Source organism: Peromyscus californicus, unplaced genomic scaffold (genome assembly GCF_007827085.1).
Source record: "Peromyscus californicus insignis strain IS unplaced genomic scaffold, ASM782708v3 Scaffold_17__1_contigs__length_78620276, whole genome shotgun sequence".
Taxonomy (NCBI): domain Eukaryota; kingdom Metazoa; phylum Chordata; class Mammalia; order Rodentia; family Cricetidae; genus Peromyscus; species Peromyscus californicus.
Genome location: NW_026294469.1, coordinates 63,238,223 through 63,264,773, shown reverse-complemented (window position 1 = coordinate 63,264,773; position 26,551 = coordinate 63,238,223). Strand labels below are relative to the sequence as shown.

General features: G+C 47.8%; 1 protein-coding gene across 2 annotated transcripts in view; it reads right to left on the bottom strand.

Annotated features, from left to right (window-relative positions):
- Myo5b (myosin VB) overlaps positions 1–26,551 on the bottom strand; it is a 291,674-nt gene that overhangs the window by 84,913 nt on the left and 180,210 nt on the right. For both annotated transcript variants that reach the window (XM_052742546.1, XM_052742545.1), the window contains exons 9-14: positions 25,805–25,914; positions 20,501–20,766; positions 12,038–12,119; positions 11,340–11,480; positions 4,167–4,289; positions 3,353–3,436 (exon numbers count right to left, since the gene is read on the bottom strand). In XM_052742546.1, coding sequence (XP_052598506.1) covers positions 3,353–3,436; positions 4,167–4,289; positions 11,340–11,480; positions 12,038–12,119; positions 20,501–20,766; positions 25,805–25,914 — 806 coding nt within the window. The remainder of the gene's footprint in view (positions 1–3,352; positions 3,437–4,166; positions 4,290–11,339; positions 11,481–12,037; positions 12,120–20,500; positions 20,767–25,804; positions 25,915–26,551) is intronic.

Sequence of the window (26,551 nt, the reverse complement as noted above, 5' to 3'; positions counted from 1 at the left end):
TCGTCTGTAGGTTCCAGTTGGGGGTGTAGGGAAGGCAACACGGTCACTAGACTGGCAGAAGAGAAATCTAGAAGTGTGATGGTTGGGTTGGGGCAAAACAAGGGAGTCTGACTTTCTAAGAACACAGACAGACTTTTTTGCTCTTCTGTTTAATAACTCTACAACTGTTGCACATACTCACTGAACTATCAGTTTCACTTATAAAATAATAGCAAACTACCGAGAGTTATTTGAGAAAGGAAGAGCATGTGTGTATGCACATGGAAGGATACAATGAGTACAAAATCAGAGGGGACTAGGCATGCATATTGTGATTATTTCACCCTTAAAGGATGTACCAGTGTGCTATAATGCAGACTAGGCATTCATTGAAAGGTGGTTCATGAAATAGGAGAGGGGATGTGTATATAGCTCTGTGATATGTGAATTTTTATGACTAAATTTCTAATAAAAATCCAGTATGTTTAGCCAAAAACACCATCACATGCGGAAAAGAGCAAAAGCACCATTCTTCCCGAGGCCTGCTTTCCAGGCCGACTCTTGGTTAGCATCTGGTCACTTGGATTTCGGGTGAGTCTTCACCATTCCCCAATATGACTGGCTCACTATTTCTAAGTCTGACTGTGCAAACAATATCATCCCTTGGTGAGTATCTGATTTTCTCCTGGGAGTCTGGAAGATTAGTTCATGCTAGACGAGGATGCCCGTGTAAATACCCATTGCAAACGCTTTGGTAAATCAAGTATGGTTGCTCTTGCTTCTCTGGAGGAACTCCACACAGCTTGTGTGAGTTCACCGGGAGAGGAGCTTTGGAAGCTTGCACCTGCTCTCTCCCAGACGCTCCCCAACACACCTGCTCTTTGCTGACTTTGTCTTGCATTCTTACACTTCAATAGTTGTTACCCTATGTACAACCACACCCAACTTCTGCAGGTCTTCCTAGCAAACTGCTGACATTGAGGCCCCCATTACACTCTCTTCTAGAGAACTTTCTTCTTGACCTTCACACTCCTGCGTCACAACCGCACATACCTTTCTGCATCTTGCGTGTGTGTACTAACTGCATTTTTCACTGGACTAAGATCCCAGAGATTGTCTAGATATGTCTAGATATGTTTCTTTCTATTTACATAACTATTCAATGAAGCTATTAAATAAAATTAAGTGGCAAAAACTGCTCAGCTAATACAAATACTTGCCTTGCAGACACTTTCTTCTCAGCAATAGTCACTTTTAGGTTATGATATCCCTAAGTTCCTCAAACTAAGACACTCAAAATCAAGACAGTAGCAGAACTAAACTGCGTTAAGTCATCACTTATGTTCCCCCGAAGGAGGAACGTCCATAAAGATGACAGAGGCTCCCATGCCTGCAGGCCACCTCTCAGAATCCCATGCAACATGGGGTAGGAGTGGTACACAAACCATTCTCTTCAGTTGTGACTACAGGATACTTTCCTGCACCCCATCCCCATTCTTGTCAAAAATGGAGAAACTCCTGCTAACTACCATGGACTAGAGATCTAGGACATTAACCTGGCATCAAACACCAAAAACCCATGCACATTTACACCAAACCAATGGTCTCTGCGGTTTGTTCCCTGACGTGGATATTCTGAGATGAGAACAATGGGCTGCTGCTGACTCAAACCCTCCCTAAATCCCATCTTAGGCCCCTGGTGGAGAAGAGCTCACCTGGCTTTAAGCAGCTGGGTTAGTGCTGCTGGCTGTACTTTCTTCATTCTATCATTTCTCTCTATTGCATCCACAATTCTAAAGCTTATCACAAAGAGAAATCCCCCTGTCATCTCTCCAGTGTTATCAGGGCCCGGCAGTGAGCTTGGTGCCGTACAGCCTGGGAGAAAGGCTCCTAAATCCCGCAGAGTCGTCCCGGGTCCTACTGAAAGGCTACATCATCTACAGCTGGCAGTACCATCTACATCAGCAGCTAGAATACAGGTGCACTGGCCTCTCCTGGCTGCAGGCACCTCCAGACTCCCTTTCCCTTCACGTTATCTCAGTCTCTCCTGACTGCAGACTCTCCCTGAGTCTCGGTTCCCTTCAGATTTCCTGTGCAGATCTTTGTCAGCTCATCCAGGGACAATGAGAATGTAGCTTTGCTCATCTCTGAATGCAAACAGTGGTTTGGGGTAGTGACTCACAGGCCAACGTTTAAATGTGTGTGGTGAGGAGGGCAGACGAACACACTATCTGCATTTCTTTGCTCAGCTCATGAGAAAGAAGCAGATGGGGTTTTTTGGAAATAATAAACGTTCCAAAGTAGATTTAAATGCCCTTGACACCTCACATTTTGTTACTGTGATGGCTATTCTTGGCTGTCAACTTGACTACATCTGGAATTAACTAAACCCAAGCATCTAGCACACCCGTGAGGGATTTTCATGACTGGATCATTTGACATGGGAAGATCCACCTTAAATCTGGGCCACACCTTCTGGTGGCAGCCTCTATGAAGGGCATGGCAGAAGGAAGCTCTTGGTCTTTGCCTGCTTGCCCTCACTGTTGATGGAAAGTCCATTCCTTCACTAGTATTAGAACCTACTTGTTTGGGATTCTGACATATACTGAAGACCAGCTGAGACATCCAGCATCATGGACCGAACAACTGTTGGGTGCTTGGACTTTCTCTTGGGAGACAGCATTGTCAGGGCAGTCATGTGAGCCATGCTAGTATCATAGATATCCATTCGATCAGTCCTGTTTCCCTTGGGAATCCTGACTAATACAATGACATTCAGACTGTGCCCTTTAGAAGTCACCAACACTAGACTTGGAGGGGTTCAGATCGTCTTATGTATACAAGCAGGGAAGGGAAAACAAGTGACTTGAACCTTCACCACAACTCACTCCTATGCCTCCTCCTGGTTGTCATCTGTCTGACACCCCTCCCCCCCCCACGTGCTTCGTTTGGGGTGTCTTTCCTAGTTTCCTCTCTTGGAATAAAGAGATACCTTCTTCTTGCTTTCTCCCCTCCACCAGATGTAACCAACAAGCTCCGCATCGCTACTTTCCCGTATTCCACAGTGGGGCTCACAACAGCAAACCTCATCCCTGGTTTGTTAGTTTATATATTCTTTTCCTTCAGTCTTTAACCCCAGCTAGAACTTGCTATGTAGATCAGGCTGGCCTTGAACTTGCAGTGATCCTCCTGCCTCTACCTCCAGAGTGCTAGAATAACAGGCATACATATCACACCCAGTTCCCATATATCTATTTTTTTTTTTTATGGTGCTGGGGATTGAACCCAGGGCCCTGTGCAAGTACTCTAACATGACTTAGCAGGCATTCCCCAATGGAGTCACTCTGCAAGCCCCATCCCCAGTGTTCTTTACCTTGCTGGCCTTCAGGATGTTGATCTGTTCTTCATATACCGTATCCCTATTTTTCTCCAGAAAACCATCTGAAAGGTACTCCACCTGAGGCCATGGCAATGAAAGGAAAAACAGTCAGTGTTTCAGGAGCCATGGCAGCTTCTTAAGTAATTCCAGCTCATCTAGTAACATTTTCTAAGAGAACCAAGAGTAGATGGAGATCCACAGACGCCCCTGCTGAAAATGCAAATTTGTTATGTCGAGATTTACACAGAGGCGACTGAGTACTCATTTGGCAGGAGATAACACTGTCTTAAAAGGGAATTCCCATGAGAGAAAGCTTCTTTAGGGCTCCATGAATGCATCTTCTCTGCCAGTGGCCCAGACGCACTGAACCAGGATATGCAATTACATGCACATTACCACCTAAGAATTCGGTCAAAATCCATTTAGAGAAGTTCCAAGTCTATACCCATCACTGGGATCGCTGCGGCTATTCCAGAAGGAATCCAAACAGTGTGAGGACCTCGTCTTCACTCCTCCCTCTTCTCAGGCCCAGTGACTTCTAGGTGCTCCACTGCTGCTGCCTTCCCAGGAGAGCAGCCCTCAATTACTGCCTGCTGTTCATGTGAAGGGCAACCGCGATAACATATGCTCAGCTTGTGCCTGGTATACTAGAGTTGGGGCCAGGGCAGGGTGGGGAAGAAAGCGCAGGGGAGAACCTACCCGCAACCCCAGGCCACTGGAACTCACAAAGACCACTTCCTTAGCCTGGAAACCCTTTATTCTCCCTACTGTGGGCCTAAGGGGTCCCAGGTCAACAGAGGACAGATACCTTGTCTGCAAAGTGGACGACAATGAAGGCTGTGTTGGACATGCGTGGTTTCTGGAAGTGCTGGCTGTTGGAGTGTCGTTCGTAGAGCTTCTGGGCCCAGTTCTGATCAGTTCCTTTGGGGACCTGGAGAACCACAAGACCGGGTACAGTGCTTCATGAAGCAGGACAAGGCAGTAGAGCATCATGGCAGGCGGTTGGGGTCTGGATTCGGCTCTCAAGCCGGGACACTGACTACGATATAAGATCGGCTCAACCCTGAACTCTCGGGATCCTGCTATGAAAGGTCATTGACCTGCTGTGTGTAAGCTGGCATCCATGGGAGGATGTCGAGCCTCAAAGAACAAGCTAGCCAACAGAAAAGGGAAGTCCAAGGAGAGGATGAAGATGGACTCTGAGGCCACAGGGGCAGGATCCCCTTTGTGGAGCTGTTTGAAGATGCTCTTCCCTGCAGTCTCACCACACCCATTCCCTTCAGCACCATGTTCCTGCTCACTCAGAAGACGGGCATAATTAGCCTACACCCCTCCCCTAGCTCATCCACACTACTGCCCTGGCTCAGCCTGTTGCCCTTTCTTCTGAAGCCTTTTCTGGCCATTTTTTGGTCTCCTGTCTCTCTTGTTTGGAATTCCTAACCACTGAACTTACACACAGAGGCACACTATGACAGCTCACCATTAGCTTCTGGATACTGTTAGTACATACTACAAATCCACAGAGTCAGAGGGCTGTCTTAGATCTTTTCCCACACATCAAAGGACTGTGAATTGGTTTCTGGTCACACACTGCACGATGCTTCACTCATTCCCTGACCCCCAAATGTAGATCTAGATTTGGTGGTGTCACTATGTGAGAAATTCCCAGGGACAGCTTCTCTCTACATCTCTACAGATGGCTTCCAGAGTAAATAAGCAACTTGCTTCATTGAAGCTTTAGCACAGACTGCTGATGGTGCTCTGAGATTAGTTCTGCTCACAGCCTTCATCAGAGAAGTTCCTTTTTGCAGTCGGTGGTGGTTTCTGGAGTCACATCTGGTCAAAGTGTTGGAGAGTAAGTGACAGGGCAGTGCTCAGCCCTCAGTGGGACATCTGCATCACACCCACTCCACGGGGGTGGAGGCGGGGGTGTGCACACACTGGAGGGTGAGTGGAGATAACAGAAGTGGCAGAACTCTGGGAGGTGTGCCGTGAAACAGGGACTGGCAGGACATGGGCACTGCAGTCATTAACTCACAGAAGCTGCAGTTACCTGCACAAGACTGGGCCCCTTGGCATGTATGGGGGAGAGACTCACAAGACTCCGCCCCTCACTGTCAGTCTACAGGCCGTTCATGGGTGCTCGGGTGGAGGGAGTCATTTTCTTCAGTGGTGAAGCCACTGATAAACTGCCCATGTTCCAGTCAAATAGCATGCCCCCCCCCCACATCCATACCCGTACAAACAGCACTGGATTCACTGGGTTTAAAAAAAAAACACCCAAAAACAAAGGCACTGAAGTAAGAGGGACCTGTTGGAAGAAGGGGGGTTTGGGAGAGAGAAAGCGGGAACGAGAGGATGATAATGGGGTGGGAAAACAATACAGCACAGTCACTGTGCCTGCTGGTCAATGGTCAGTGACGGCAGGGGCTTATCCAATGAGACATCACTTGCTCTGTTACCCTTGACACCCACTGACCGTCCTCAGTTACAGGTCCTCACTGACTCTCCTTCATGAGTTCCCGTCACACTTTCAGATAAGGCGAGATTGGCACTGACCCATGCAGTGGCCATTTAAAAAAGGGCTTTACTCAGTAAATAAGATGTTCCGAAAGGAAAATGCTTACACATGTGGAAACAAACTTCCTAAGTCCTTTGTAAGCACACTGATTTTTTCTCCAGATTCAATTTGGTATAACTAGTATTGAATCCCCTGTGCCATGTGCCATAGGAAATTCAAAGGAAGAAACCTCTTTCCTGAAGGACGCTATTAATTGTATTGGGCGGACAATAAAATACATTTAATTCAGCACTTTCTATATATACTCTTTTATATTTGTCTCCAAGAGTTCTGTTTTAGAACTACCAGGTGTGGATGAAGGAGGAGTCAGCATATAGCGGGGCTTGTCAGAACCAGGCAGGCCGGCACCTGGGAGCAAAAAGGACCTCAAGGGACGGGCCCAACTGGGTCAAACAGACCCGCAAAGAGAAGGTCCACTAAGCAAATGCTGCAATCTGTTAGCAGCCAAGTCACCTTGCCTTGAAAATGCATTTGGACTTCAATGAGAAAATCCTATGATCCCATATAGTCACTAATTTAGATGGGCATGAACAGTCAGAGGAGACCAGGCATCAAGGGCACATGTGTACTATTTTCTGACTAAGATCTACTTCTCTTATAACTCCCCAATCACTTCCAACTAAGATCAGCCAGCAGGGATTCCCAATTTAGATTCTCATCACAGCAATAGCCAATGTCCACAGTGCTTATTATTAGCCATAGTTAAAACACATTTCACTGTATCAACTCACTTATCTCCGTATCACTCTATGAGCTAGGTATAGTGTTTAGACACATCCCAGAGATAAGGAAATTGAGACAAAAAGGTTAGATAACTTGTACAAAACTTGACCTGGGGTCCAAGCTAGACAAGGCTGGCTCTGGGATATGTGTCCTTCAGTACTCTACTGTCTGGCCTGGCAACTATGAATGCAGGGTCAGGTGAAAAAACACATCTCCAAAAATATTTTCACACAAATAAAATTTAATCAGCCACAGGAGAAAGGAAATCCTATATTTGAACACAGCCTGGATTATGGCCATCTTTAGCACTAGAATGTGCAGGGGAACAAATCCTTGAAAAGGAATTCATACATGGCTGCACGCACGGTTCCTTACACTCCTCCTGAAGCATCACGGAGAACCCTGGACCAAGAGCCTGGTTCCAGCTCCATTCCTCAGAAGCCTGAACCCTCTGGCCTGTGGTGCTGGCCGACACTTACTGGGAACTCACAATCCATCCAGAACAGGGAACTCTATGGAGATGGGCGAGGTGATGGGCAGGGGTGCTGATGCGTTCATTGCAGGGCAGTGAAGGTGTTTGGACAAGGACAGGGCAAGTGATGGTCTGCAATGCTGAATGCACTGAAAGCCACTGAGCTGGAGGCTTCTGATGCTCACACTGTGAGTGTTACATCTCAATGAAGCTCTTAAAAGCGCTTTCCTCTTTGCCATTAAGATAAAGTAGCGATTTGTTTTTAAAGGAGGCAGTGGTGGGGAATAGAACCATTTTTCTAATGTCCTTGAATAAGGATTATTTCTCCACAAACATCGCCCCTGCTTGGGACATCACTTGGGGCCAAAGCCTGGCCTCCAACAGAACAGCAGCCCGAAGTGACAGCTAAGGGCCCCTTGACCATTTATTTACCCCTGCTTTTGTCCTGTCCCCCGGGCCACTGCTACAATGATGGCTTTCTGGGTTACTGATATGTCATCTTGTTCCACACTATGCCTCTTGGGCCCTCCCACATGTGCCCTATAAACCCTCAAGTCACCCTGCACCGAAACCTCCCCAGGCCCTCTGGCCTAAAGAAGTATTATTACCACCACTACCTCCTTTATTTTCTCTTTTTCTGGGATTAAAGGAGTGGGTCCCTATACCCAGCCCTGTAGAATACTTCTGTCCCCTCACTGTCACAGAACCCAGCTGGGCCCAGGACTAGGGAGGTGGCCGCTTCTTTCATTGCAGTGCTATTTGGGCTTAACTCCGCCCCCGTCCGCAAACATCCATGTGATCAGCAGAACTAGCCATGCTTCCTCCCCTCTTCCCCTCACCCAGGGATGTCAGAAGTCTTGCATCAGCTCATCTCACTTCACCAGGCCCTGCCTTGTGATTCAGAGGGACAGTGCGACTGCCAAAGGCCGACCAGGCTTCGCTCTGAGAATCCCTTCTGTGGGCTGGGACTCTGAGAACCCCTTCTGTGGGCTGGGACTCTGCTCGTACTCTAAGCAGAGTGCTGACCGGGCAGCTCCTCCATTCCTTTATGGTCCTTGACCTCAGCAAACACACCTGTACTTCAGTTACTTTCCTTCCTATTCATAGAAACTATTCCCACCCCCACCCTCTACCAGCTTGTGACTCACTGCAGAGGCCTGCCGGTCTCCTTCACAGAAAATCCAGGTTGCCAGGCAGGAAATTAAAAACTAAGAAGATAAAGCTAGCTCACTGGAAAAGAACTGGCCTTGATCAGGGGTCTGATGGGCAGCCCCCAGCAAACACACACACAGTCTTAAAAAGATAAAAAGGAATTCCTGCTTGAATATCAGAAATTTCTCTGCACCTACTCACCCTCTGCCCTAGGAAGGAGATCGTCCCCTAGGAAGCCACTGGCACTGCCTGGCATCTTGGCAGTTTAAGTTCCCACTAGCCTGGCAAGTGGGTGATTAGGGCTTTCAGCAAACCTTCCCTTGGAAGGAGCCAGAGGCCTCATGCAGAAACAGCAGCCATACGACTTAGAATCTGTCTGAAGCACCTCTGTCCCTGCCGTGGCTTAGCTGTGTCTCCACTGCCCCAGCTTATGTCCCTCTCTGCCTGCTGCGGGGACTCAGACTTCAAACACAGGCTCTGCCTGCAGACCTCCCTGGGCCCCGCCCTGGAGGGAACAGGAAGGTAGAGGGGGAGACTGCCTACAGCTGCCGCCAGGACAAGGAAGATGTAAGGTACCAATAAGCCACAAGCCACATGGCAAAGTATAGATTAATAGAAATGGGCCAAATATAAGAGTAAGAGCTAGACAATGATAGGCCTGAGCTAATGGCCAAGCAGTTTAAATAACGTAAGAGTCTGCGTGTTTATTTTATAAGTGGGTTAAGGGACTGCCGGGGCTTGGAGAGAAATTCTCCACCTACACTGCCCCCTCTCCCTCTCCCCCACCCCCCACCGCTGCCAACACCACGCTGTTGCTCCTGAGGCCTTTGCTCTGAAAATGCAGCACCAGGTCCAGGTACATCACATTCTGTGTCTCACAGATTGTGGCGACAGGAGGTTGAAACGGTTTTGTTTTTATACAGCTTCTCATAAGTAGATTCCAAGAGGAGTACCCCAGGACATGGGTACCCCCACATGAAGACAGAGCCGGAGGACCTGGGAGCCTTCTGGACTGGGGCAGGAGTTCTGGGGGTTATTTTGCCAACTGCTGAGCATGGTTTGCTTCTGTCTGTGTTCTGCATGACTGTGACCTGTTGTGTGCTAGCACACTGTCCCTGAAGCCACCAGTTCCCTGCTCAGCACTGCTCTGGGGGTCCCTCAGGGCCTTGTGTCCTACTCTTGGGACCAATGCTGGACATCGCATTTTCTTGGGTGATGCCAACCTCTACAGTCTTCAGACGACACAGCCAAAGAAATCCGCAAGCAGCCCTGGTGTGCTGGTGAAGGGGAGTGCGACGACTCATCCCAGACCCTCAGACAGCTGTTCAAGTCTCAGAACAGATTATCCCCAAGCACTGAGGAACTTTTGTGAGTGGCTGTGAGTAAAGGGGGAAAGGCCATGTTCCCTGGGAGTTCCTGCTTTGCGATGCATTAATTCCTCACGCAGGGTCAGACAGACCTGTGTAGAACAGGACATGCCCGATGGTTCCTCAAGAGGGCATGACTTTCCCCTTCCCCCACCAGAGGGGAGTGAAGAGTTACAGTCTGACCAGAGCCAGGGCAGGGCTGCTACTCAGGCCTAGCTCTCCAGAGACCTGAGATGGACTCAGAACCTGGAGCTGCCTTTGGCTTAGGAGTTTGCAGCTAGGGGAGATGGTTACTGATAGGAATTAATGGCCTGGGGGAGGGAAGCATGGTCCCAGTTGAGCTCTGACTTAGGAAATGTAGGAAGGAGCGCCCAGCAGGAGGCAAACAGAAGGGTCAGGCCTGTGCCTTTGGTCAGAGGCACTCAATCCAGGGACAGCTGTTTCACCCCGACTACAGTGGGGTGGGCAAGCCTACACAAGCCGCAGACACATGGGATCATCTTTCCCAGGCACCGACTTTGAAGCTAAAGCCCAGGCCTGCACAGAGATGCTGACAACATCAGGAGAGCCAGGTGTGTGCTTGTGACAAGCTTGTGATATCAGCACTGGGGGCATGAGGTACAAGGATCATCGTGGTCTGAGGCAGTCCAAGCTATACAGAGAGTTCTAGGTCATGCTGGGCTACAGAATGAGACTCAGCCTCACAATCCCTCACTGCCACCCCCAAATTTCTATGAATGTGCCAGCTATAGCACGTGGTATGCTTTCTGCTTTTTTGGAGGGATGGGGAGAGGGTTTTTTTTTGTTTGTTTGTTGAGACAGCATCTCAATAGATAGCACAGGCCAGCTTTGAACTCACTCTTCAGTCTAGGCTAGCCTTACACTAGAGTGAGCCTCTTACCTCTACATCCTGAGTGCTGGGACTATGGTTGTGCACGAAGGCAGCGCTTCAGAAAACCTTTCTAGAAAGGAAACTCCTTGCCTTCCCTAAACACCCAGCCACACTCAATGATTTTTCAGAACATCATGGGAGAAAAGTCAAAGCAATTGGTTCTTCTCTTTCTAGGCTAAGGCATAGGGCTCCCATACTTTCTGATGTGGGAATCTGTATACACTCCACTCCCTTCCCAGTCAGGCACTGCACTGGGAGAGCCTGTCGACACCAAATTCAGTCTGCATCGACTCATAGTGCAGGAAACCAAGGAAGCTGGAGAACAGATTAAAGTTGGGTCTCTCCACCTTCCATTCCTCCTGCCAGATGCTCCCCTGCTATGGGCACAGTTCTCTTTTATACCAGGAGAAATCCACACAATTCAGGTGGGGGAGTGTGGCTCTCACTCTCCCATGGATTTCCATCACTCACAGCCATCTGATACTATACATACCACCCTGGGAACACCTATCTAGACGCTGGCTGCTTCTTTGGGCAACTAGGACCTGTGAGAGACCAAATCCATCCTGTCATCACTGCACCTGCTTTCTGCCAAGAAAGACGTACATTTCCTAGGATAATATCTGCCGGTTCACTCAACAGGTTATCTTTTAGCAAGCACGAGGGACACCACTCAGACAATCAGATTCAGGTCCAGCTATGAGATGTCATTGGTTCCCTTGCATCACACAGGACCCCTCTGCCCAGCACCCGGACCTGACCCACTCAATGACAACAGGAGCAGTAAGCATTACCTTACACTCTTCATCCAACAGGTCCAGGATGCCCAGCTTTGCTTCTATGAGGTCTATGCAAGGTTGGTTATCATAAAAGTCAATCAAGGTCCATGGAATCTGCTCCTTCATGTATTCTTCTTGCTCCAGCTTGAACACATGCTAAGACCAGAAGCACAAGGCCAAGGTGAGGACACTACAGACACACTTGGCAGTTATCCCCCCTAAGCTCTTGTAAAGTTCTCTGTCTTGGAGGATGGCAGATAACTGCCAGAAAGGTCTGGACATGAACTCACAGTCAGGAGTGGAAATGGCAGAGCTCAGCTTGGTGATTTCCCATCCCTACACAACCCTTCTCTTAGGATATTATAGTCCCACATGTGTCTTAGGATATTAAAGTCCTACATTGCTGGACTCTAGCCAATTCAAGGAGTCTTGCGTCTGACCTTCAGTTCCTTAACTGCCCTGAAAGTTCCGGCTCAGAGAGGAGTGGGTCAATCAGGGGAGATCATTTACCCTCTCCACCCAGATGCCTCAGCCACACTTCCTACCCCAGCAATGAAGAGCCAATTCCAAAAGTTAGGAGCATCACCAAGAAGAAAGAGGAGGTGTTGGCAGAGCAGAAACACACCAATCTCAGAAGAGAAGTGGCCTGGGTGTCACGGCAGGGGGACAGCGAGTCCCCTGCCCTGGTAACCTAGGTCATACATTGAGCCTACCGAATTGAACTGTTGCTGGAGCTTTTCATTGGCATAGTTGATACAAAACTGCTCGAAGCTGTTAATCTCGAAGGTCTCAAACCTGCGGGAGGAAAGAGGTGAAGCCACAAATAAGATACACCATCCGTGGAAGCAGTCAGCAAGACCTAACAAGGCTGCCTTCTTGAACTGCCACGTTCTTCCCTGTGTGCACAGACTTCTGGTGTGGATCCCAATGCTGCAGAACCTTGGGAGGTTAGAAACAGAGGCATTAACAGCTTCCTTTGTAACTGATAAAGGACTGATAGCAGGGAATCACAGGGAGGACAGACAGACTATGAGAAGGTCGATCATGATTCTCTTGCATAGTGGCAGATCTTTTCTTGGTGATTTTTATAAAAGAAAACCAGACACATATTTTACTCCTGTTTTTATCATTTAACTTTCCACTCCAAACACACCACCACACTATTCGCCAAAGGCACCCGTTTTAGGTCTGTATGGATCTGTGGGCCGAGACCTGGGAATTGCAGAGGAGCCTGGATTGGGGCTTCTCAAACCAAGGACACATCCCCCAATTTACAAGAACACCTAGGAGCTGGCACACAGATGTATCAACTCACTAATCCCCTGTGAAGGACATTTGGTTCTTTTTCTATCATATGCTGCTATCAGTGTTGTGACAATTTTATATACCTCTTCAAGTCTGTGATTCTTTCCTAATGATGTTATCCTAGGAGAATTACCATGTCAAAAAACACTTACTTTGTGTGTGTGTGTGTGTTGTATGTGATGTGCACGCATGTGCAGGTGTTTATGTAGGTACAAGCATCTCTGCATACATGAAGAGGTCAGAGGAGGCATTTTGCTCTATCACTCTCTACCTTATTCTCTTAAGAATTCTCTCTCTGAACCTGGAGCTCAGGTTGGTGGCCAGGACAGGAGCTCAAACAAGGCAGGAACCTGGAGGCAGAAGCTGATGCAGAGGCCATGGAGGAGAGATGCTTACTGGCTTGCTTCCCCTGGCTTGTTCAGCCTGCTTTCTTATGGGACCCAAGACCAGATAGCCAAGGATGGCCCCACCCACGATGGGCCGGACCCTCCCCCATCAATCACTAATTAAGAAAATACCCTACAGGCTTGCCTACAGCAGGATCTCATAGAGGCATTTTCTTCATCGAGGTTCCCTCCTCTCAGGGGACTCTAGCCTGGTCAAGGTGACATAAAGCCACCCAGCACCAGCCACTGGGCACTGAGGTCAAGGGCTCTGTGGGTTTCCCTTTAATGTTTACCACAACCAGGAGTGAGGACTCTCTCTTATTAATTCTACTCTACAGCCGAGGAAGCTCATGTATGAGGACATGAACCACCCAAGGTCAGAGCATCAGAAAACCAGAGTGTGTGAACACAGAGACTCTTCTGGTCAAAATCATAATTCAGAGAGGAGCCAAAGTTCAACTTAAGAGGAAGAAGAGATCACTTGGAAGGGCTGTGAACAGAATTATTTTGGAAGGAGGCGTATCTGAGGCCTGGAGACTGAGGAAGGAAGTGGTACTTCCAACAGGGGGAGGCTGGAGTTACAGGCCTTATCTGGCCTTCTCCATCACCCGCAAGCCCCACCCCTTCCCACTCATAAATATGGACAACTGAATTTTCTGTCTTACATAAGGTGTCATTGCGAGCCCTTCCCTGAACACTGCTTTCAGGAAGAGGTGGCATTCCTGTCCCTGGTGAGGAGCTGGAGATGCAGTAGTGGGGAGATGGCTCTGTATAGAGGGACTATCAAAAATAGATTCACCAGCCGCCTAACAGGCCCAGAGCAGTGTGCAGAAAGCCTCAGGCTTTCCCCACACCCACCTCCCCACCAAGGTCTAAGACATGGAAAAGTGGGAAATCACTTTCAGATCAAAGGAATCAACTGCTTGGAGACAGCCACATTAAAGTACAGCCTTTGGCCATGCCCACATGGGAAAAATGACTCCAGGTTAATAAAACAAGATCAAAGACTCAAACGCTATGATGAGTCACGGCCCCACCACATTGCAGCCCAGGCAACAGTTATTACCCTGTCGAATGGCCCTTCCCGGGCCAGCTAGCACTTCCGTAGACCAAGTTATAGCACTTAGAACCTCAATCATCCCCCCTTCCACCCACAGTGGTAGCTGATGACTCTCCAAACCTAGAGGAAATTTAATTAACATAGCCTACAAGGAAGATTAAAGAGTCAGCCCAGCAAATGGCCAGCTAATGGCAGAGCCAGCCCTGAGCTCTGCAGACAGAGGATTTAAGTATCTTCCACTTGTCACTCTTTAAAGGTTTACACTGGTGGCACTCCACAAAGAACATTCTCATTAATGTGAGATGGCTGAAATTAGCTCATAATTTCCCTGTTTCTAAAATATTATCTGGTAACAATTCCTCTGCCATCTAGCATAATTACTGTAATGCTGGAGATGAATGAGAGGCTCGGCTGACTTGGAAAATGACTAAGACACCCAATCTCAGAAGCACACGGTCAGGGAGACAGGACGATGTCTCTTTCCAACAGAGTTATATTTGTGGTAATTCTGTCCATCAACAGAAATGACTTTTAAAAATAAACACACTTAGTCCATAGCATTAAAATGCCACAAGGAAACTCATATACAGGAGGGAAATGGATCTGTTCTGAGAAGAGTTAGACCAGAATTCTCAGGAGAGAGGGAGGAGAACACACAGAATGAGGCTGAGACATGACATCTGTCCTTCTGGGGGTGCCATGAGCACCCCGCTGTTTACCTTCTGCATTAAAAATGTGACTGGAGTAATGCACAATTTCCTTCTCATTGGACCCAATTTCAGGGGAGAGCGAGAGCCACAAATGACTCTCAAAACATAGCAAAAGCCAAAGCAGGATGAAACTGCAGTGACAAGGAAGTACCTTGGCTCTGAGTTAATGGGTGACCCTGAGATAGACTGAATACACTCAGTCTCCATGAGCCTCCTGCCTCAAGAACGGAGGCCCAGCAGAGTGGTGCATGCCTCTCAAAAGCTGGGCAAGAGCAGCTCCTCTGGAGTGTGGGTTGGAGGCACCAGGACATTGGGTTTCCACCTTTGGCACAATGTAAAGGGTGGATATGGACTTCACGCAGGGGAGGGCTGAACAGCACACAGGAAACCTACCTTGGGGAGATTTGTTCTAGATGAACTTTCAAAAAAGGAGTCATCATGCATGGATATCAGGGAACAGAGCCAAATATCTTTTCCAGGAGCTTTCCCACCCTGGAGCCATGAACTCTTACAAGGGCACCCTCGAGTCTGCTAGAGGAACTGCCATACTCATCTGTCTACCAAGCATTCTCAGTCTGCTGGTTGGACTTTCAAATGGCAGGGCTTCCAACTGCTCCTGGGCTTGTGTCTGTCTGTCCACAAAGCTTGTCCTTCTTCCAGAACCCACTCTAAGGCACTGACGGAAGGAAGGCAGTCTGCTAGGATCTTAATTCCCAGGTCCTATTCACTCCTTTCCATGAGGATCAGAAAATGGCCACTCTTAGGTACTATACCTCTCCAAATCCATCAGCCAAACTTATAAGAACTGCAGTGAAGACCAAGCCATAATCCCTCTTCCCCAACTGACTACCGGAAAGCTGCCTACAAGCTATTGGAGTAGATGAAAAACTTTCAGGGGTGTGGTGGTTTGAAAGAAAATGGCCCCCAAAGTGAGTGGCACTACTGGGAAGTGTGGTTTTGTTGGAGTAGGTATGGCCTTGTTGGAAGAAGTGTGTTATTATGGAGGTGGGCTTTGAGGTCTCATATATGCTCAAGATATAGCCCATTGTCTCAGACCACTTCCTGTTGTCTGCAAGATGTAGGACTGTCAGCTACCTCTCCAGCACCATGTCTGCCTACACACTGCCATGTCCTACCATGATGATAATGGACTGAACCTCTGAACTGTAAGCAAGCCACTCCAATTAAATGTTTTTCTTTATAAGAGTTGCTGTGGTCATGACTTCTCTTCACAGCAATAGGAACTCTAAGACAAGGTAGTATTAACTTCATCTGTTCTAGGCTTTTAGAGGTGAGGTTACAGTATCAGGGGGGCTGAATATAGATAGAGGATTAATTAATTCAATTAATGGGGGGCATATTCCAAAGGACGATGAGGTATGCCCAACCTATGGCTCACGTGTGGCCAAAACCAGCTGTGAATATAACCCCTAACACAAAATCATAAACTTTCTTCAAACACTGTGTTCTGTGACTTTTGTGTATGTGTTCATGTGTGGGCAGGTGTGGGTGCACATGGATGGGGGTGAGCACATACATGTACATGTGGAGGCCAGGGTCAGTGGTCTTCCTCAATCACTTTTTCACCTTATTTTTGAGACCGTCTCTCTCACTGAACCTGGAGCTCACTGATTCTGCTAGCCTGTTTGGCCAGCAAGTCCGAAGGATCCTCCCATCTCTGGCTCCCCAGCATGCCTAGATTTTCTTAAAAACATGAATCCAAGGATCCAAGTCAGATTCTCTTGCTTGGATATTGTGTACTTTATCAACTGAGCCATCTTTCCATGATTTTCTATGATAAACTGGACTGAGCAGTTCTACAGCATGAATGTTGTAGATGATAGTATTGTTTTGCAGTGTCAAAAGGCTAGACACCCTTGCATGAGTCTAGAAGATTGCACATGGCTTTGGAGTACCCCAAGATGTAAAGCTCTCTTCAGATGCCAGGATTGTTCAAGATCAACATAATAGTATCACATGGCCTGTGAGGTCTAACACTGAAGTTAGCTAGTCACACTTGCTCTAAAGTTGACAATGTCCCGTGACCTTCTGGGCCATCAAGAACTGGATGCTGTCTATAAGCCAATGGGTAAAAGCAATTACAGAGTTTGTCCCCCTTCATTCTCTACAACACCCCTTTACACAGGTCAGGAGAGGCTGGGCAGCCCTCTCTGAGTAACTGTAGTGGGACCGGACATTCACCTGCTCTGGAGAGTGAAACCAAAACCAAAACAAACCAACGACACAAAGAAGACTTTCTGTCACCAGCAAATGAAGGCAATGGTAAATCTACCAAACTGACTTACAAACCCAGGACGGTGGGTCTACAGAGTAGAAATGGGGTGCGTGCAAACACACCTCCACTAAGGGGTTAATGCTCAGACTATGCACTATAATCCTGAGACCCAGAAGCAAACATTAAAAGATCCTGGGCTGTGAAGCACAGTGAACACCGACATCCATACTTGTTTCTGGACTGTGGACACATGTGATGAGATGCTTCAACTTGCTGCCTTGACTTCTACCATGATGGGCTCAACTTTGAACTGTGAGCTAAGACAAACTCTCTCTCTCACACTCTCTCTTTCTCTCTCGTTGGTTTTGTTAGAGTATTTTTATCATAGCAACAGAGAAAAACCAAAAAACAAAATAGATAACAAAGTCCATGTCCTTCTTCCCAGAGTTCAATCTCCCTACTTCTTCTCCAGCTTCTCTTGCAGTACTCCTCAGAGGAACACAAAGTTTATCTACTGCCTCCTTCCTTGTCCTCTGCCCAAATGGACTGGCTGGAACCAAATCTTGGCATTTGAAAGCTGAAGTCAAAGACAAAAAATAATAATGTGTATTTCCCCCAAAGTGAGCCACTTATTTCTTGATGCCTCAAGGAGAATAGAAGATTACCGTTGTAACTAATGAAGCCAATAGAGGCCAATGCTGGCTAATCAACGTGCAAGGAAACTCCAGCCAAAAGCTGCCAGGCTGTTCTCTATCAATGTCCAGCCCTGCCTGGCAGGAATCAGCCCACAGGGAGCTTCATAGGTCCTTAGTTAGAACAGCTTGGCTTGGCATCGTTGCACTGGGTATTGCTTATCTTGCACTATTTTGGAGAACAGACAAGGGAGCTGAAGAAAGAGAAGCCATTCTTACACCCAGGCACTGGGGGTCTAGAACTGGTCTGCTCAGAAGGCCTGCAGAGCCCAGTGGGTAGCAGGCTCCCACGGTCTCCTAGAGGCAGCCACAACCTTTTCTACTCTGCAAGCTACCTGCCAGTCTGTGCATGTGGAGCACAGATGTGCGGTGTGGTGCTAGCTCCTGCTGTGTTTGCTTGTATCCTGAGTAAGGACTCATTTCAGGGTGGGCTCTGATCTGTGGAAACACATTTATAGATAATCATGAAGCAGCTCATCCATAGTCCAGAACTCTGGTCAGTTCTAATTCCACACTGAGATTTAGGGCTGATCTTTAGGGCCATGTTTAGAAGGAAGACCTGGAGACACTGGGTTATGACATCTGATCCAATTCCCTTAACCTACCTGTTGTAGTTGTTTTTTTGTTACTGTAATAAAATACCCCAACAAAACCAACTTAGGAAGAAAGGGTTTTTTTGGCTCATAGTTGGAGGTGACAGTCAATGGTTTGAAGGAAGTCACAGCATCTGGAGCATGGGGCAGGTGGTCTCATTGTGCCTTACAATCAAGAAGCACAGAGCAGTAGATGCTTGTGCTCAACTCACTTTCTCTTTTTTAATATATCCAGGATTCTAGCCTAGGGAGTGACACCACCCATAGTGGGAAGGTCTTCTCACCTGAAATCTGATGACCCAGAAATACTCAAGGTAGAGGGAAAATAAGACAGAAGCAGTTACTGACAGCCAGGCAGTAAGGTCTATAAGAATGTGGTGCTCTCACAGTGCAACAGGGAGACTGAGCAGAAGCTGGCGCCCTGCTGTCCCCCAAGAAGCCATTGGGAGGACCTCCCACTTCTGTTTGTTCTGCATCCACCACGTTTGAATGTTTTATATTTATTTATATTTATGTATATGAGTGTTTTGTCTGATTGCATGCCTGGTATCCCCAGAAGTCAGAAGAAGGCATTGAATCCAGTTAAGGCATTGCCCCCCCCCTCAAACTGGAGTGATAGATGTGTGAACTACCATATAGGTTCTGGGACTTGAACTCAGGTCCTCTGCAAGAGCAGCACGTGCTCTTAGTTACCAAATCATCCTCTCCAGCTCCGACAGTGTGAGCATTTTTTACCACCTTGATTGTGCTTCTGTTCCCAATGGTGACTCCCTACTTCCCATGCTCTACCCTCCTCCATCCAGTTGACTTCTCACCTCCTGCAGGAAACTTGCCTTGGCTGTACAAACATGTATGGCTTCTCTGGTGTTAATCTGACACATCCACCACAACGTATCTAAACCCTCAGATGGAACCTTCTACAGTCTCTAAGACTTCTTGCATTATTTACCGTGTGCGCAAGACTTAACTCTTCAGCATGCTTCTGTGGTCTTTCTGATCCCAGAATAAAATGTAACTCTTTTCCTATGCCCTGTGAAATATGGTCCAATGTGAAAGCCACTGACAAGCCAAGGCATTGACCAGAAGTGGGAGAACCTGTCTGCACAGAAATGGCCACTTTGAAGGGGATTCTCCTTTATGCTGTCCTCAGGTGGGTTCCAGCAGTTTCAACCCAGCAAGCTCTGCTTCACTAAAGTGTCCCTGTTCTTGCAACGCGGCAGTCTATGGGTCTGGGTTGCTATTTTAAGACAGAAGCATTACTTCTAGGAGAACTGAATCTATTCCAAGCTTAAAGAGGTCAAGGCAGTTGTGAGAAAGGAGCAAGTGGGACACAGCCCTGTCCACATAACTTCTTATGAGTCTAGATGGGTTTGAAATAATCTCAGGAAGACTGACTCACAACCTCACTTGAAGCCATAGAAACAGCCAGAGAGGGGTTGTGATCTGCAGTCATTCAGCTCTCGGTGGCAGCCTGGCTAGAGAAAGCCAGTCTCTTGATGTTTCGTCATGTATACTTTCCTCCAAGCTATGTGGCCTCACCCTGCAGAGATTAGTCATAAATGAAAGTCCATCAGTTCCCCTTAGACTCCAAAAGGAAGATAATCCTCACATATGCTAACATATAGCACTACTCTATGCAGAATCGGGCAAAATTAATATTAAAACAATCACTGCCACTGAGGACAGTGAGATCAAGTGGTAGATTGAAACAGGACCGAACAAATGAAAAAAAAAAAAAAAAACAGAGAGGCTTCTAGAATGAGGATAGACAAATCATTTCCCAATCAGGGTCTGTTCCCTAGTAGTGAAAATGGATCTGACCCTGGCAGTGTACAGTTGTAATCCCTGCACTTGGGAAGCTGAGGCAGAAGGATTCCAAGTTTGAAGCCAGTCTATGCCACATAGCAAGACTCTATCTTAAGAAAAAAGATGTTATAGAGTTTGTGATGGGGACAGGACTATCAGTGTTTTGACAGGGCACATTCTCCCTTGGGAACTGCCACCTGTAAAACACTTGGCGTCTCTGGTTTGGGGTCTACAGTGACTCCAGTTATACCAGCCTCAAATGCTGCTGCACCTCTTTAATTCTGGCTGGCACCACTGGGAAGCCATCAAGGCCTCTGCTGGCTCCTAACTGGCAGAAGGAACACACTGCTGCCCCACAGGCAGAGTGAAACCTGGAGTGCAGGCCTACCCGTAGATATCCAGGACCCCGATGAAGGTGTGCTGCTTCAGAGAGGAGTGCAGGGCCTTGTTGATGTGCTCCACAATCCAGGAGAACAGCTGGGCGTAGATGTGCTTGGCCAGGGCATCGCGTGCGTTGACCACCTGCTGCAGGGACATGGTCTTGACGTAGGTCTCTGAGGTGGTGACCAGTTTGCGATGGCACAGCCAGTGCTCCATCTGACTGTGCTCCACTCCCAGCAGGCGGCAGAAGTTGCTCAAGTGTTCGTCCTGGGACTGAGGAAAGGAAGACAGGATCAGGAGGGAGAATGGGAGACAGGCTCCTCTGAGCATTTTTTTTCCCTCCGGCCCAGAGGCCAAGTGCCTCCCAGCACCCATGGAACCCCTTCTCAACCCCAGCCATTTATCTCTCCACACCCCCCATCAGGTAAGTATAGAGACTGAGTAGTGTTGCTTAAACTGATCATCACACCTGCCAATGGCCAAGTTAGAGAGAGTTAACAGAGTAAAGCACTGTGCACTGCTCTCATGCCCTTCCTCAATTGCCAGGTTACTGCCAGGTAACTAACCTGGTAGGAGGGGACAGCGCGAGTGAAGGGAGCAACCTGTGAACTGACAGCTTAGGAATGCAGAAGCAGTCCAGAGTCAGGAGCCAGAAAGGAGCAGATGCAAACTGAGCATGCAGCATGCATCTGTAGAGGGCACACGCAGCACTCACAGCACCCCAAAAAACAGCTCTCAGCCTCCCACTCAAAGCCCTTCACACAAAGCTCTAGGTCTGTCTGGCATCCAGCCACTTCCTGTCCTCAGGCTTTCGGTTCCCTTCTGTAACAGGGACCAGACTGGTGACTGTCCTACAGGCAGGCAGGACATGGGAACCATCCTGGTGTTTTACACTCCAGTCCTCTAAATCATATGTGACGTCAGTGGGTGTGTTCAGATGTGCTGGTAGGAAACAAGCCCCAACCTGGAGGGCAGTGTTTCTGGGCAGTGATGGCATGCAGACAGGCACCATTTACACAGTGTTCCTACTGGCTTCCCAGCTGCCACAGAGGGCTGCCTTTGAGTCCTGACCCATGTTTACCAGACACACTGCCTTGCTTTTAAACTACCAGAAAATCAAAGTCCAACACAGGGTTGTGACTCACTTCATTAAGCCATCCAAGTCTTTTGGAAAAAAATCCCTGCTGACCATTCAGGGAATCCCCCAGAAAACCTATCATCCTTGGTGGTTATTCAGACGCTCATTTTGCACTTGGCAAAGTGTCTAAGCCAGCTTATTAAATCTAAGGCTGGAAGAGACTCTTTTAAATTCATAACATGATGTTACCTCCTAATGGCTCTAGATTGCTTATGGGTCTCAATTCCTGATGAGGTCAACTGTAGGATTTAAATGAAGGCTATTTAATAAAAATAAAAATAAATTAACACAGACAACGCTATCATTTCCCCTCAACATTATAGCCTCAGGCCATTTACCCCTATCAGTATCTAGCCATCTAGCCAAAGCAAACATCAATATAAAATAAGATGTTAGGAAAGAGAGCTCCTTCCCCCAAACTCAAGACCAGTGTGCTCCCCAAGCATGGGTGGGAACACACCCTGGAGAGAGCACAAATCCAGTGTCATGGCAGGTTTAAACATACCTGAGCTCCTAAGTACCAAAAGACAAGTCATGTTAAAGAACATTCTCTCTCATCTAAACAAAGATCCCCATCTCTCTGGGGTCAGGCTCCCCTTGGGAGCTGCCATTCTGGTTTATCCCGAATTACTCAGATGAGGAAAATGAGCCGAGTGAGGCTCCCTGACCACCCAGCCAGACAGCCAGCTTGACTGAGTAGGCTGGGCTTGGTGTGTAGGGACCTGTCCTTCACATTCACTAGGCAGTTAACGGCGTCATGGCTACTTCTGGGCACAGCTTTTGCTCTGTGGCCACTCCACCCCTGCCCGTTCCAAGATAATGTTCCCATTCAGCCTAGAATTTGGAGCCTGCTTGGCAGGCAACAAGTTCACAGGTGGCAAGTGTCCAATTTGTTCATCTGACCTATTTTTAAGGAAGTCTTAATTGCTAGGCACACACTACAGATGGATCCCCTGACATTTGAATGAGTGATTTGCCTACAGCCAACAACATGGACCAGCTCCCAGGCACCCTCTTCCCTTCCCACACCCCATGCTAGAGTGTGGCAGAGATGGAACCACAGTTTGGAGCTAACTCTTTAATAGCCATCGGGGGACAGGTTTCCAGACTCCACAGTGGGGACTTCTCTGTTCCCCCCCACTTCTGACTGTTGATTAAAGGTGCTAACAGAAACCGATTTAACATCATGCAATTACATTTAAACATAATTAGATGATGATAAATCCATTAAAACAGTCAGCGTTATAGACAGCAGGTTAGTTTTATGAGCCTGTACTGCCAAATTCAAGGGGAAAAAATTGCCTCTGGTGTCCAAGTAATTGGACACTGTGGCATCTCTATGGTAACACTGGCAATCATGGAACACATTCTCATGCCTTAATTAAAAATAAAAACTACAGAGCAGAAGGCACACTGCCTATAAGCAGACAGCAAACCTATCATGGACCAGAGGAACAGACCAAGGATCCACATGAAAATGGTTCTCAGCAGCACACTTCTCAAATAAGCAACCATGGGCCACTGGCAAGTGTGTATGGGCGGCCCAGGTCACTTGGTCAAAAATTTATGAGTAAGTGAGAAGAAGTGGGCTTGGGAAAGAACCCTGCAGGAGCATTAGTCATTCCGCCCTTTATGAAAGAGTTTCCTCTCTGGGATTTATTTAGGTTTTGTTCCTCTGTATAGGAAGAAGCATGCTCTGGAAAAGGTTCATTCTGGCCCAAACAACCAGAATGGTACTATCTAGAACTTATCAAGATCACCGTCAGCCCCGAGTAAAGGCCTCCTCACGGGGCTGTGTTCACCCTCCACTCACAGTGTGTAGAGGAGGGAGTGGACATAGGCCGGTGAGGGAGCATCTCTAAGTTACACCCCTGAGAAACGGCAGGAGGAGCCCTGGCAACCCTGACGCTGTCACTTTCACAGCCTAGACCTTCAACCCGCGCTTGTAAGTTCACCAACGCAGTTCACCTTGTCACCCGTGCCCTCTGCCCATTCCTCTGAGAGTGTCCTGATAGTCCCATCTTTGCACAGACCTCACAAACACACGGTGCTACCATGTGCCAAGCAGAATAACGGCACAACAGACATGGTCCCACCACTGGGTGGTGGTGGTGAGGAGCAGGCACTGTTCAATGACTTCCCCCTCATCTGAATGCCCAGGAGTGAAAGACGAGTCATAGTATCAGGGACACAGTACCTACAAGTCCAAGGCGGGACTCTGCAGTGCAAGTGCTCAGGGCCTCACTTCCTCACTGGCACCCACTGAGTTCTGTCTCATCCACAGTGGCTTTCATTTTTATCGCCATTGTGGCCTCTACAGCCTCAATGAATCACTCAGCTCTCCATTCTGGAGTGCCTCCTGGGTCCTGAATACTGCAAAGATGACTGAGGACAAGTAGACTTATCACCTTCATCAGTTTGGAAGAGGCAGGAGTGGAAGGAGGAGAGAGAGATACAGAAAATAATCACATAAGGAATGCAAAATCATTGTGGTGAGGGCAAGCGAGGAGGCTTGGCATGTTGTGAGAATCCATGGCAAGGAGTGTGCCACTCAGGTAGAGAGCTCAAGCTGAGAAACCTAACCTTGCAATAAACACACACACACACACACACACACACACACACACACACACACACACACACACCCCAAAATTGTGCATCACCAGCCTAAACCAGGAATTTGTCAATGCATGTCTTCCCAATCTTCCCTGTCCCTTACAGAATTCAGCTGCCCTAAAGATACACAGGGCGTTTGCTAGGAAGGGGTATGCCTTTGGGAGGCATAAACACTGCACACTTTTCTCCCTAGGGCAAAGACCCCAGAGGGTCAATTCTTCACCAGCCTCAAAAACTCACTACTAGGGTCAGGCTGGGCCTGTATTCACCAGATAGGCCACTTGGAATTCCCCGCTTGCTAGGAAAGCATCATCACTGCCATCTCTACCGCACTGGAGGTTCCACCCACCCCACAGCGCACACATGCACTGCCGCTTGTGAAGGTCAGATGTCAGAAACTGCTCTGGGATCCCTGCAAGCTCCAAAGCCCTACCTTTCTCAGAGGTGCAGGTGGGAGCCTCAAAGCTCTCATGAGGCTACGGAGTCCATGCTGGAGAGGGGGACAGCCCAGGAACCATCTCACTCCCAACAACATTTCTCACTTAAGGATCATGTGTGGGGCTGGAGTGGAGGTTGGGGAGGAACTCTCTTAAAACCACACAGAGTTCAGGTCTTTTCCTCCCTAAAGGCAGGAACATTCTGAACTTCTGCTAACTCTAGACCTACACAAATAGCAGTAGCAGTAAGTGGGAAGAGCAAGGGCTTTAGCTCGCGGCACACACCCACATCTGGATTTTGTAGTGACATCTTTGGACTTTTCCTAGAATCCTGTTATTTAAATTCCACATCCTGAGAAGTAAGAATCACACTTTATACTTCCTTCTAGGCTAGTCACAAATAGGCACAGATGTGGAAACATGGCAGATACACCTGTTCAAGGTCAGAGTGCCAGTTTTAGCCCTGGCCAACAGCATTAAGGTACAGGCAGGCCACAGCAACTGCTGTCTACCCAATCACATGAACTCCCTCCAGCCTCCTCCATTCCACACAGACACTCCTGTCTACCAGTCATTAGCTGTGGCACTAGGCTCAGGGGAAGGGACTTTTATCACGAACCTCTAAGGAGCCATCTTAGCTGGTAGGCCTTTGACTCAGATGCCTCACTGAATATTCTGCCTTGTGCTGGGAAAATGTCAGCACGAGCCATCCCATCCTGCCTCTCAGTTAGAATGCCAGCTCTTTTAGAAGCAGCCACCAACTATGGAGTCCAGTATTCTATTCCCTTGCTGCAAAGACTTCAGCCAGGGCCCACAAGGTACTCAATAGATTCATGACATGGTGAAGAAGTCTATGTACCTCAGAGTACTTGGGAAATAAACCCATCAAACAAATTTATTGACTAGCCACTAAATCCCCTGTCCCAGTGATAGAAACTTGATGGCTGATTCGAAATAGATTGGTTCTTTAAAAAAAAAATTAGCAGCGAGAAAAACGGCAGTCATTATTGCTCAGAATAAATAACCAAGGGGTGCCCTCTAAGCACAGAGGCGAATGCCCATGGTATCAGGCTGGAGGATCCGAGTTCAGTGTGCACATTCTATCTCTGGTGCCACTTACTGGTATGCTGCAGGAATCCCCATCACGCTCGGACTGAATCTCCACACTCCCAAGGTGCAAGATGGAAGCAATTATCTTAAAGATGCTTATTTGATGGGACTCCCGCACTCCTGCAGGAGAAAAAGACGCATGAGTGACATCCAATATCTGTCCTATGATAGAAAGGACTTTTTACCCTTTTTAAGGACTTTAAAAATTGTTTGAGTTTCCTTCCTGGGTTAATGACTCTTAAAACCAGCCAGGCCAAGTAATTACCACTCACAGTAGCATCTCAGAGGGCAAAGGGGCTCCTATTGAAAGGGAAATAGCCTCACTCTGCTTGTTCTGGATCACACCAGATGGGGCACATCATCATTTAACTTATCCAGGAGCACAGAGAGGCAGCAGCAGGATTGACTCATTTTGGACTTCATTTCAACCAGACACTTTATGGATGCTTTTATGAGTTTAATAAAGATGGCCATTTATCTGCAGTCATTTTTCTCCCAACTTAATATCCTGCAAACATCTGTGACATAACCACAGGGCCAACAGGGGAAGAAAAGGAGACCACTCCACCACACCCCTGGGATCACTGCTCCAGCTACGGGCAGTGCCAGCTGGAGGTGGCTGTTTGTCTGGTGATACATGCCCCAACAGTGACAGAAACACTCCCAGCCTGGAAACACTATGGCAACAAACTTGATCGTCAGATTTGTTATTTGCCTGCATCAATTACCAAAGGCATAGCTCTTAAGATTTAGATTT